The sequence below is a fragment of the Carcharhinus amblyrhynchos genome, unplaced genomic scaffold, assembly GCF_965287045.1.
Source record: "Carcharhinus amblyrhynchos unplaced genomic scaffold, sCarAmb.v2.hapA chromosome_332, whole genome shotgun sequence".
NCBI classification, from domain to species: Eukaryota; Metazoa; Chordata; class Chondrichthyes; order Carcharhiniformes; family Carcharhinidae; genus Carcharhinus; species Carcharhinus amblyrhynchos.
Window position 1 is genome coordinate 164,680 of NW_027650072.1, and position 13,627 is coordinate 178,306.

The 13,627-nt window shown below is 43.8% G+C and overlaps 1 protein-coding gene across 1 annotated transcript in view; it reads right to left on the bottom strand.

Moving 5' to 3' along the window:
- rbl1 (retinoblastoma-like 1 (p107)) overlaps nucleotides 1-11,677 on the bottom strand; it is a 55,979-nt gene extending 44,302 nt beyond the window's left edge. The window contains exons 1-4 of the mRNA XM_080183562.1: nucleotides 11,548-11,677; nucleotides 10,979-11,179; nucleotides 9,559-9,623; nucleotides 2,599-2,727 (exon numbers count right to left, since the gene is read on the bottom strand). Of these exons, the coding sequence (XP_080039688.1) occupies nucleotides 2,599-2,727; nucleotides 9,559-9,623; nucleotides 10,979-11,179; nucleotides 11,548-11,603 (451 nt within the window). The 5' untranslated portion in view covers nucleotides 11,604-11,677. The remainder of the gene's footprint in view (nucleotides 1-2,598; nucleotides 2,728-9,558; nucleotides 9,624-10,978; nucleotides 11,180-11,547) is intronic.
- Between the last annotated feature and the right edge of the window lie 1,950 nt (nucleotides 11,678-13,627).

The following is a 13,627-nucleotide window of genomic DNA, read 5'->3' on the forward strand; positions in this document are numbered from 1 at the left end:
CTCTCCTCATAGCTCAACCCCCTCAACTCCGGCATCAGCCTAGTAAACCTCCTCTGCACTCCCTCCAAGGCCAAAATATCCTTGCGTAAGTGCGGCGCCCAAAACTGCACACAGTACTCCAGCTGCGGCCTCACCAGTGCCCTATACAGCTGCAGCAAGACCTCCCTACTTTTATATTCAATCCCCCTCGCTATGAGCATCCCATTTGCCTTCCTGACCACCTGCTGCACCTGTAGGCTGGGCTTTTGCGACTCATGCACAAGGACCCCGAGGTCCCTCTGCACCATCGCCTGCTGCAGTTTTTCGCCATGTAAGTAATAGTCCTTCCTACCATTATTCCTACCAAAGTGGAATTGTGTCATTCTGGCAAAGCTCTACTGTAACCCTTTCAAAATATATCACTTCAATGGGACTGCAATGGATTACTGCCTGAGCCACATGTGAACTGGCATAGAAGTAGACAAATCAGGAAATTTAGCCACAGCTCAACAGCTAACATGGGAAAGAGTAGTGCCTTTTCACAGAGGACTGGGATCAGTTCTGGGACAGGAAGGAGCTGTATACCAATGGGATGGGCTCCACCTGAACTGGGATGGGACCCATGTCCTAGCAGAAAGGGTATATAGGGAGAAAAGATGGAGAGGGAAAAGGGAGGTGAAGTAGTCCAATACAGCATCCCATCCAGTCCTATCACTGTAACCCCAAGTATTTAGCTCTCTAATCCCCCTAACCTACAGATATCAGGACACTAAGGGGCAAGTTGGCATTGTCAACTTGCACATCTTTGGACTGTGGAAGAAAACTGGAGCACCCAGAGGAAATCCACACAGAAACTGGGAAAACATGCAAATTCTACTCAGACAGTTACCCAAGGCCAGAATATTTGGAATTAAAAGTCTATTGATGACCACGAAACCACCACCATTTTAAAAATACAATATATGCTGGTAACATTGAAACTTTATCCTTGCTATCGCAAGATAAGGTACAGTTGCCAATACCAGACATTTGGCTGATGAGTTTTAAAAGATTTAAAATGCTATAATTTAGAATGGGAAATGGATGTACAAAGTCCCACTTAAGAGGTAATTTTCTGACATTTAATTAATAGCAGAAAACCTTGCCCAGAAGGAATAGAACCATAGAAAATTACAGCTCAGAAACAGGCCTTTTGGCCCTTCTTGTCTGTGCCAAACCATTTTTTGTCTAGTCCCAGTGACCTGCACTTGGACCATGTCCCTCCACACCCCTCTCATCCATGAGCCCATCCAAGTTTTTCTTAAATGTTAAAAGTGACCCCGCATTTACCACTCTATCGGGCAGCTCATTCCACACTCCCACCACTTTCTGCGTGAAGAATTTCCCCCCTAATATTCCCTTTAAGCTTTTCTCCTTTCACCCTTAACCCATGCCCTCTGGTTTTTTTCTCCTCTAGTCTCAGTGGAAAAAGCCTGCTCGCATTCACTCTATCTATACCCATCAAAATCTTGTAGAACATAGAACACTACAGCACAAACAGGCCCTTCGGCCCACGAGTTGTGCCAATCACATCAACTCCTATCTATAACCCCCAATCCCATAAAACCCCATATACTCATCCAGAAGTCTTTTAAAAGACCCCAGCGAGTTCGCCTCCACCACCACTGACGGCAGCCGATTCCATTCACTCACCACCCTCTGAGTGAAAAACTTACCCCTAACATCACTTCTGTACTTTCCTCCCCGCACCTTAAACCTGTGTCCTCTCGTAGCGACCATTTCAACCCGGGGAAATAGCCTCTGAGAATCCACCCTATCTATTCCTCTCAACATTGTACACCTCTATCAAATATCCCCTCATTCTTCTACGCTCCAGACAATAAAGTCCTAACCTATTCAATCTCTCTCTGTAACTCAGTTTCTCAAGACCCGGCAACATCCTTGTGAACCTTCTCTGCACTCTTTCAACCTTACTTACATCCTTCCTGTAACTAGGTGACCAAAACTGTACACAATAGTCTAAATTCAGCTTCACCAATGCCTTATACAACCTTACCATAACATTCCAACCTTTATACTCAATACTCCGATTTATAAAGGCCAATGTACCAAAAGCACTCTTTACGGCCCTATCCACCTGTGACGTCACTTTTAGGGAACTCTGTACCTGTACTTCCAGATCCCTCTGTTCAATTGCACTCTTCAGAGTCCTACTATTTACCCTGTACGTCTACTTTGGTTTGTCCTTCCAAAGTGCAATACCTCACACTTGTCTGCGTTAAATTCCATTTGCCATTTTTCTAGTTGGTCCAAATCCCTCTGCAAGCTTTGAAAACCTTCCTCACCGTCCACTACACCTCCAATCATTCTATCATCAGCAAATTTGCTGATCCAATTTACCACATTATCATCCAGATCACTGATATAGATGACAAACAACAACGGACCCAACACCGAGCCCTGCGGCACTCCACTCGTCACAGGCCTCACAATGAAACCTTAAAAATTTTCCAGAAATCCTAAGACTTGCAAGCCCTAAAAAATTGCATTTTTTGCAGGCTCTGAATTAGATATATTGCCACATTTTATTTTACACTGATCAAAAGTATCAGATTTTACCTTCGAAACTTGAGTTAAGCAGGTCTTTTCTATTTGGACACAGTAAAGCATTTCCAAACACAAGATCCAGGCAGCAGAGCAAGAGGTGGTAAGAATTCACTAGGTCATCTCCAATCATACGGAAGTTGCCTGCAAAGCAAAACAATGAAAAGTAATTGACCTGGAATTAAAGCACAATGTTTCTTCCTCTGCAGGTGCTGCCTGGCCTGCTGCGTATTTCCAGCATTTTCCATTTTTATGAAGAATTTAAATATCTGAGCTCATTCTTTTAGCAGAAAAACAGTTACAGAAGTAGTAATCCCTGCAACATGAAATCATTTAGTCATTCTGAGTTGAGTAAGTTTTAAAGACTCGACTGATTGGATGGATAAGGAGAATTCAGTAAATGTACAAGATTTGGATGTTCAGAAGATACTGGATAAAATGTGCAGTTTATTAGACAAATTCGGACATACGGTATAAGAGGAAATGCAGCAAAATTAATAGAAACTTCACTGATCAGTCGTGGCTAGTGGATTCTCCTTTCTTTTGGAGAAGAATTGAATCTTCCTTTAAGAACTCTTGGTTTACAGAAATAAGATCTTCTCATTAGCTTGGCTTTAATGAGAACAGTTTCATAAGAAAGGATGGGTAAGGTTCTTGCCCTTTCTATCTCTGTGACCGACGATCTCTGACTGTTAGTTCAAACCCAGTATATTTCGCACTCAAGAGCTAGGTCATGCAGTCTCTTCTTGGTTCTGAGTTGTCTTAGTCACTGTCTATGAGAGCTCAGTAGACTCTGTTTCTATAAAATAACATATGTCCTTTGCAAATGTAATATAGAAGTTGCTGCAGGCCAGTGTCCTTTGCATAGCAGAAGTGTTCTTTCCAAAACGTTCAGCTGATGACATTATAAATGAGTATTCCGCATAAGGCAGCTCACCACCACCTTCTCAAGAGCAACTAGGGATGAGCAATAAATGCTGGCCCAGCCAGTGATGCCCATGTTCCATGATTGAATTTAAAGAAGTAACACATTTTTATAATACTTCTAACTATTTTCAATTACCACCTGTGAAGATAATTTGGACTTAACATAAGAAACACAGAATGAAACGTGAAGATATAATTGTGTGAATGACAGAAATTTAGCTTAGATACATAATTCTCAGAATGTGCAATTATAAGCAGATAAAACTATATGAAAGGTCAAACAAATTATATCATTTAGATATGGGGCATAGAGTAGAAGAGAAGAAATAATGATGTATTTATAAAGAGCACTAGTTAGGTCACAGTCATTATAGAAAATCATTGAAGCTTTAAAACATTAAACACTGTAGTGTATTTTCACATGAATGATGCCAGAGTTGAGAGGCTAGAGTTATGAAGGGAGACTCGAGGTACTGGAATGGTCTCCACTGAAACAGAGCAATTGAAAGGAAATTTTTGAAGTAATAGAGAACAATTATTTCTCATTCAGTGATAAGCACACACCGAGAAGATAGATTAGGAAAAACCTCTGCAAAGGAAACAGTGAAACAGGGACTGAGAACTGTTAATAGAAAATTGGATAAATATTTGAAATAGAAGATGGTACAGCATTGAGTAGAAAGAGGGCAGAGGGTGAAATTACTTGCTCATTGTTTTAATGAAGCAGCAGATACAATGGGCCAAATAGAACATAGAACATTACAGCGCAGAACAGGCCCTTCGGCCCACGATGTTGCGCCGACCAGTTAAAAAGCAATGACCCTCTAACCTAAACCAAACCCTTTCCATCCATAAACCTATCCACGGATCTCTTAACCGCCCCCAAACTAGGCGCATTTACAACTGCAGCAGGCAGGGCATTCCAATCCCTCACCACCCTCTGGGTAAAGAACCTACCCCTGACATCCGTCCTATAACTACCACCCCTTAATTTAAAGCTATGCCCCCTCGTGCTAGCTTTCTCCATCTGAGGAAAAAGGCTATCACTGTCCACCCTATCTAAACCTCTAATCATCTTATATGTTTCAATAAGGTCCCCTCGCAACGCCTTCTTTCTAACGAAAACAACCTCAAATCCCTCAGTCTCTCCTCATAGGACCTCCCCTCCATACCAGGCAACATCCTGGTAAACCTCCTCTGCACCCTCTTCAAAGCCTCCACATCCTTCCTATAATGTGGGGACCAGAACTGCACACAATACTCCAAGTGCGGCCGCACCAGAGTTTTGTACAGTTGCAACATGACGCTGCGGCTCCTAAATTCAATCCCCCTACCAATAAACGCCAAGACACCGTATGCCTTCCTAACAACCTTATCTACTTGATTCCCAACTTTCAGGGATCTATGTACACATACACCTAGATCCCTCTGTTCATCTACACTATTCAGAGTCCTACCGTTAGCCCTATACTCTACACACCTGTTATTCCTGCCAAAGTGAATTACCTCACACTTTTCCATATTAAACTCCATCTGCCACCTCTCGGCCCAGCTCTGCAACTTGTCCAAGTCCCCCTGTAAACTAAGACACCCTTCCTCACTATCTACCACACCTCCGACTTTGGTGTCATCAGCAAATTTACTAATCCACCCAACTATACCCTCATCCAGATCATTTATAAAAATTACAAACAGCAGTGGCCCCAAAACAGATCCCTGAGGCACACCACTCGTAACTGAACTCCATGTCGAATACTTTCCATCAACCACCACCCTCTGTCTCCTATCCGCCAGCCAATTCCTGATCCAATTACCTAAATCACCCTCAATCCCATACATTTGCATTTTCTGCAGAAGCCTTCCAAGGTGTACCTTATCAAATGCCTTACTAAAGTCCATATATACTACGTCAACTGCCTTACCCCCATCCACCTCTTTGGTCACTTTCTCAAAAAACTCAATAAGGTTAGTAAGGCACGACCTACCCTCCACAAAACCATGCTGACTATCTCCAATCAATTCATTACTCTCCAAATAACTATAAATCCTATCCCTAATAATTTTTTCTAAAACCTTACCCACAACAGAAGTAAGACTCACCGGTCTATAATTCCCAGGGAAGTCTCTGTTCCCCTTCTTAAACAATGGGACAACATTCGCCATCCTCCAATCCTCCGGCACTATACCTGTGACCAACGACGACCTGAAGATCAGAGCCAGAGGCTCTGCAATCGCCTCTCTTGCCTCCCAGAGAATCCTAGGGTAAATCCCCTCCGGCCCAGGGGACTTATCTATTTTCAAACCCTCAAGAATATCTAGCACATCCTCCTTATCAACTGCAATACTGTCCAGTTTACAACCCTGTAACCCAGTGTCCTCCACAGCTACATTTATGTCCCCCTGCGTGAACACCGAAGAGAAATATTGGTTCAATGCCTCTCCAATCTCTTCTGGCTCAACACACAAATTCCCACTGCTATCTCTAACTGGCCCCAATCTTGCCCTAACCAACCTTCTGTTCTTAACCTATCTATAGAACGCCTTAGGATTCTCCTTAATCCTATCAGCCAAAGTCTTCTCATGTCCTCTTTTAGCCCTTCTTAACTCACTCTTTAACTCCCTCCTAGCCAATCTAAAGCTTTCTAGTGCACTACCTGAGCCCTCAAGTCTCATCCGGACATAAGCCTCCTTTTTCTTTTTAACCAGCGAACCAACTTTCTTAGTGCACCACGGTTCCCTAGCTCAACCAATTCCTCCTTGCCTGACAGGGACATACATATCAAGGACTCGCAGTAGCTGCTCCTTGAAAAAACTCCACATTTCGGACGTTCCGAGACCTTGTAGTCTCCTAGTCCAACCTATGCTTCCTAATTCTCTCCTAATAGCCTCATAATTACCCTTCCCCCAGCTAAAACTACTGACCCGAGGTTCATGCCTATCCCTTTCCGTCACTAAGGTGAACGTAACCGAATTGTGGTCACTATCACCAAAATGCACACCAACTTCCAAGTCTAGCACCTGGTCTGGCTCATTTCCCAGCACCAAATCCAATATAGTCTCACCTCTAGTTGGCCTATCAACATACTGAGTCAAAAAACCTTCCCGCACACTTTGCACAAAAACTGACCCCTCTAATGAGCTAGAGCTATAGCTATTCCAATCAATATTAGTAAAGTCCCCCATAACAATTACCCTATTACTTTCACTCCTATCCAGGATCGTCTCCGCAATCCTTTCCTCAACCTCTCTAGAACTTTTAGGAGGTCTATAAAACTAGATACCGAAGGAGGTGAAGGAAAGTGTTAAACTAAAAGCGGAGGCGTTTAGAGTAGCAAAGGGTAGTGGGCGAGAAGAGGATTGGGAGAGGTTTAAATGTCAACAAAGATTGACAAAGAAGATGATAAAGAAGGGTAGGAGAAACTATGAAGCTGGGCTTGCGCTTAATATAAAAAAGGATAGCAAGAGTTTTTATAAATATATAAAAAGGAAGAGGCTGGCTAGGGTGAACGTTGGTCCCTTAGAGGATGAGAAGGGGGACTTAGCGGTAGGGGATGGGGATGGGGATATGGCTGAGGTCCTGAATAACTTTTTTGTTTCTGTCTTCACGGAGGAGGACGTGAATAATTTGCCGGGTGTTAGAGATGGAAAGGTGGTAGGACTGGAGGGTCTTAATGACATTACTGTTACTAGAGAGGAGGTGCTCGACAGACTGGAGGGACTGATTGTGGATAAGTCGCCAGGACCGGATGGAATGCATCCGAGGGTTCTGAAAGAAATGGTGGAGGTGATAGTGGATGCCTTGGTGGTTATTTTCCAGACGTCGCTGGATTCCGGGGAAGTGCCAGAAGATTGGAAAGCGGCTAATATTACGCCATTGTTTAAGAAGGGTGCCAGGCAAAAGGCAGGGAATTATAGGCCGGTTAGTTTAACGTCTGTTGTAGGTAAAATGTTAGAATCTGTCATCAAGGAGGAAATAGCGAGGCATCTTGAGAGGAATTGCTTGATAGAGCAGACGCAGCACGGTTTCGTTAAAGGGAAGTCGTGTCTGACAAATTTACTGGAGTTCTATGAGGATGTGTCTAGGGCGGTGGATAGAGGAGAGCCAGTGGATGTGGTCTTTCTGGATTTTCAGAAGGTGTTTGACAAGGTACCTCACAGGAGGTTATTGCAGAAGGTCAAGGGACAGGGAGTTGGGGGTAGGGTGTTAGCGTGGATAGAGGATTGGTTGTCAAATAGGGGCAGAGAGTGGGGGTCAACGGGTGCTATTCGGATTGGCGGATGGTGACTAGTGGAGTGCCTCAGGGGTCGGTGCTGGGGCCTCAGCTATTTACCATTTATATAGATGATCTGGAGGAGGGAACCGAGTGTAAGGTGTCGAAATTTGCTGATGACACCAAGATTGGAGGAAAGGCAAATTGTGCGGAGGGTGTGGAGAGTCTACAGAAGGATCTAGATAGGCTGGGCGAATGGGCCAGGAAATGGCAAATGGAATTTAATGTTGGCAAGGGCCAGGTGGTCCACTTTGGTAGGAATAATGGTAGGAAGGATTATCACTTGTGTGGCGAAAAACTGCAGCAGGCGACGGTGCAGAGGGACCTTGGGGTCCTTGTGCATGAGTCGCAAAAACCCAGCTTGCAGGTGCAGCAGGTGATCAGGGAGGCGAATGGGATGCTGGCCTTCATAGCGAGGGGGATTGAATATAAAAGTAGGGAGGTCTTGCTGCGGCTGTATAGGGCATTGGTGAGGCCACAGCTGGAGTACCGTGTGCAGTTTTGGGCGCCGTACTTACGCAAGGATATTTTGGCCTTGGAGGGAGTGCAGAGGAGGTTTACTAGGCTGATGCCGGAGTTGAGGGGGTTGAGCTATGAGGAGAGGCTGAATAAACTAGGCTTGTACTCATTAGAGTTTAGAAGAATGAGGGGAGATCTCATTGAGACGTATAAGATGATGAATGGGATGGATAGGATAGAGGTGGAGAGACTCTTCCCGCTCAGAAAGGACAGTAGGACTAGGGGACACAGCCTCAAGATAAAGGGGGGGCGGTTTAGAACGGAGTTGAGGAGGAACTTCTTCACTCAAAGGGTGGTGAATCTCTGGAATTCTCTGCCCGTTGAAGTGGTGGAGGCTGCCTCGCTAAATATTTTTAAGATGTGGGTTGATGGGTTTTTGTTAAGAGAGGGGATTAAGGGTTATGGGGAGAGGGCGGGAATGTGGAACTGAGCCACGACAGATCAGTCATGATCTTATTGAATGGCGGGGCAGGCTCGAAGGGCTAGATGGCCTACTCCTGCTCCTACTTATGTTCTTATAAAAGACTCCCAACAGGGTGACCTCCCCTCTCCTATTTCTAATCTCAGCCCATACTACCTCAACAGACAAGTCCTCATCAAACTTCCTCTCTGACACCGTGATACAATCCTTGACTAATAATGCTACCCCTCCCCCCCTTCCACCTCCTTCTCTGCTCCGACTGAAGCATTTGAACCCCGGAACCTGCAACAACCATTCCTGACTCTGCTCTATCCATGTCTCTGAAATGGCCACAACATCAAAGTCCCAGGTAGTGATCCACGCTGCAAGTTCATCCACTTTATTGCAAATACCCCTCGCATTAAAGTAAATGCATTTCAAACCCTGCTCCACTTCACCCCCACGATGCTGTGCATTGCAGTCCCCATCTATGCCCCCCTCAATTTCACCCCCGCTACTCAGGATCCCACCCCCCCTCTGAATGGCCTCCTCCTGCGCTGTAAGCCTTTATGGCTTATGCAACAGAAAAGCAGAGGGCCATGGTATAACATCTCCCTGAAAGAGGGAACCTCTGACAGTGCAATACTCTCCATGTGCTCAAGTCTCCAGAATGGGATTTAATCCCACAACCTTCCGATTTAGAAACTAGTACTAACATCTGAAACAAAGCCGACGGTGAAGTGATAATATGAAAATGAGAGTCAGGGATGCAGTACTGCTGTACATAGTTTAAACGTGTATATTGCAAGCCACCATCATAACTGGCAGAATGGATACCAGAAGAGAAATACCCCTTACCTTTCGTATATACAAACAAAGTCCAGCAAAAATTAAAAGCATCTGTCGCACTGCATGGAAGGCGCCTGTAAGACAAGGAACAAATCTACATTGCAAACAGAATACCTTTTATTTATTTGAATTTTGCCATAGTGATTTTTCTCAAGTCTTCCCTAAAAGTGTTAATTTATTTCTAGGGTAGGGTTTCACTGACACATTTCAGGCAATACCTCAGCCCTGTAGCCATTACTTGTGTGTGAAACTTGATAGTAACTACTATTTAACTAGAGGGGCATTATGCATAAATCTAGCAATGCTCTTCGCCAACTTCCATGTGCGCCGCAGACCAGCTATGGCAGTATGTGACTCATGTAGGTTAGCATTGCACAGATCAGAAGGTCAAAGCTGGGGCATGCTGATCTATATGATCTAATTATTCATATGTAATGCCACAGGGTCATCAGGAAAGTAGTTTGTCACCCCATTACTGGGAGCACCACTGTTGCAGTAAGGCTTTACACAAACATTCAAAGACTCGGGCTAATGCTCTGGGTACATGGTTCAAATTCACCACCACAGCTAGTGGAGTTCGAGTTCAATTCACCAAATCTGGAATACAAAACTAGTCTCAGTAATGGTGACCACGGAATCACCAATTGGTTCAGTCATGCCAGTAAGGGAAGGGAACTCTGGCATCCTTACCTGATCTGGCCTCCATGAGACTCCAGATCCACAGCTATGTGAGTTTTAACTGTCCTCTGAAATTGCTGAGCAAATCAGTCAGTTCAAGCGCAGTGAGTGATGGGAAACATTTGCTGACCTTGCCAGTGATGCCCACATCACAGGAAAGAATTATTTTTTTAAAGCACCTGTAACCTCTAAATGCTTGACTCCAGTAAATATTACTCATTTGAAAGCTAATGTTACTATCATTGAATCATCCCAGAATAAGCTGCTGCCTTCAAGATGAGATGAAATTGTGGGATAATTGAATGGATTGCCAGCTGGCTGGCTTTCTGCCTCAGTTTTTATAACAAAATGTTAAGTGCTGGAAAAACTCAGCAGGCCTGGCAGCATCCATGGCGAGAGAAATAGAATTAACATTTTGAGTCCAATGTGACTGTTCTTCTGCAGGGTTTTTCCAGTACTATTTTTATTTGCAATCTCCAACAAACACAGTATTTTGCTTTTATTCACATTTGTCACTGCCACTGAATAAACGCCTTCATACAATTTATTGCTTTGAAGCTTATACTGTTCATATACTATTCACCCAGAATTAGCTCTTCACATCAGCCGATTTCTCCAACAGGGAGCAACTAACTGCTGTACAACCTTTAGTAGGGGATTTACAGCTGTACGTCAGTAACCTAATCTCACAGCCAAAGTGTTAAAATTGCATCTGCGATTAAAACTACAATGATGAAATAGAGAAAAGTACCTCTGTTTTCTGCTTCTCTGAAGACGAGGTTGATCCTCATGACGGTTTTGAAACATGTCCAAAAATATAGGTTCAAATTTTTTGAAAATTACAGTTGAGACTTCAAAATTTCTTTCCAGCTGCTCCACTCGTTCCCTGAATTCTTGGGACAAGTTGGCCATTTCTGCCCATTTCTTCATCTTGCTGAAGAACTGAATTAGGCTGTAAAGAGTAAAAAGTATTCATTTTACAAAAACATGGTGACTATTCTATTCCCAACTATCATAGTATTCTATCTGAAGACATTCAATTTTAATGAGGCATGTATGCTACCAGGATGTCATACATTAGAAAAGCATAACTTTCTAAATTTAGAATGCAGGCAGAATTTCCACTGCAATATGAAAACCGAAGACATGGTATTTCTTTTTCAACAGTACATCCTACTTATCATCAGATCCCCCAGTTAGGTCTGCAGGAATTTCCAAAGAACATCAGCACAATTCTATGCCAGACAAAAGGAATTTGTACACAAGTAAAGAGGTCTATTGTTCTATGCACTCAACTTTGGAATAAAGGATGACTATTACCTTAACTTTGAAGAGCGGAGGATTCTTGTCAGTGAAACACCATTTCCTTCCATCATCCCCTTGCCGACTGTTGGTGTGATGCCTTTCCGACAGGCTACATACAGGGCACAAGCAAGCCAGTGCAGTGTTTCACCCTAAAAATGAAAAAGATGGTAAAGACCAAAAGAAATAGGGGCAGTAAATGACCATATAAGCCCATCAAGCCACTTATTAAAATATTCATTCACAGGATGGATCACTGGCCAGGTCTGCAATTACTGACCAACCCTAATGGCCACTTGCAAAGATGGTGACGAGCTGCCTTCCTGAACTGTTGCAATTCACGTGTATGTATACTCAGTAATGTCTGGGGAGAAGTTCCAGAATTTTGATCCAGCGACAGTGAAGGAACAGCAATATATCCTCAAGTCAAGATGGTGAGAGACTTGGGAGGGGAACTTCCAGGTGATTGTGCTCCCATGCCACTGCTGCCCTTGTCCTTCTAGATGGTAGAGATCATGGGTTCGGGATGTGCTGTCAAAGGAGACTTGTGCGTTGCTGCAGTGCATCATGGAGGTGGAAGATACTGCTGTGAATTTGCAGTGGTTGTGGAGAGAGCGAATATATAACATGATCAATGGTGCACCAATCAAGTGGACTGCTTTGTCCTGGAAAGCGTCAAGCTTCTCAAGTGTTGTTGAAATTGCAATCATCCAGGCAGTATTCCATCACACTCTTCACTTGTGTTTTGTAGATGGTGGACAGGTTCTATGAAGTCAGGTGGTGAGCAACTCGCGACAGGACTCTGTGCATTGACTGTAGTTTTCCGAGGGCTCCTTGATGCTATAATCAATCAAATGCTTAACGTCAAGGCCAGTCACTTTCACCTCTGGAGTTCAGCTTTTTTGTCCATGTTTGAACCAAGGCCGTAATGAGATCAGCAGCAAAGAGGCCCTGGTGGAACCTAAACTGAGTGTCAGTGAGAAGGTTATTGCAGAGTAAGTGTTGCTCAATACCACTGCTGATGACCCTGCCCGTTACTTTGTTGATAATCCAAGAGGAGATTGACTAATGGGGTGGTAAATCCCCGGGCATATTTGGGCTATTTTCCATATTGTTGGGTAGATACCAGTGCTGCAGTTACGCTGGAACAGCTTGATCAGGGGTGCGGCTAGTTCTGGAGCACAAAATCTTTAGTACTACTGCCTGAATGCTGTTAGGGACCTAGTCTTTGGAATATCTACTGCCTTCAGACATTTCTATCATATGGAGTGAATTGAATTAGCTGAAGACTGGCAACTGTGATGTTGTGGGCCTCAAGAGGGAGACCCGAAATGGATCAGCCATTCGGCCCTTCTCGCTGAAGATAAAAACATAGAAAATTGAAGCAGGAGTAGGCTATTCAGCACTTCGAGCCTGCTCCATCATTTATTCTGACCATGGCTGATCATCAAAGTCAATACCCTGATCCCACCTTCCCCCCATATCTCTTGATCCTTTTAGCCAAGGGATACATCTAATTTCTTCTGAAAAACATACAATGTTTTGTCTCAACTATTTTCTGTGGTAGTGAATTCCACACATTCACCACACTCCAGGCGAAGAAGCGTGTTTTTGTTTTTTTTTTGATTTATTATTGTCATATGTATTAACATACAGTGAAAGATATTGTTTCTTGCATGCTATACGGACAAAACATACCATTCATAGAGAAGGAAATGAGAGTGCAGAATGTAGTGTTACAATCATAGCTTGTGTGTAGAGATAGATCAAGGTAAGTTCATTCAAAAGTCTGACAGCAACTGGAAGTAGTTGTTCTTGAGTCGGTTGGTACATGACCTCAGACTTCTGTATCTTTATCCCGAAGGAAGGTGGAAGAGAGAATGTCCTGGGTGTGCGGGATCCTTAATTATGCTGGCTGCTTTGCCGAGGCAGCAGAAAGTGCAGACAGAATCAATGGATGGGAGGCTGGCTTGAGTACTGGATTGGGCTACGTTCACGACCTTTTATAGTTCTTTGCGGTCTTGAGCAGAGCAGGAGCCCATACCAAACTGTGATACAACCAGAAAGAATGCTTTCTATGGTGCATCTGTAAAAGTTT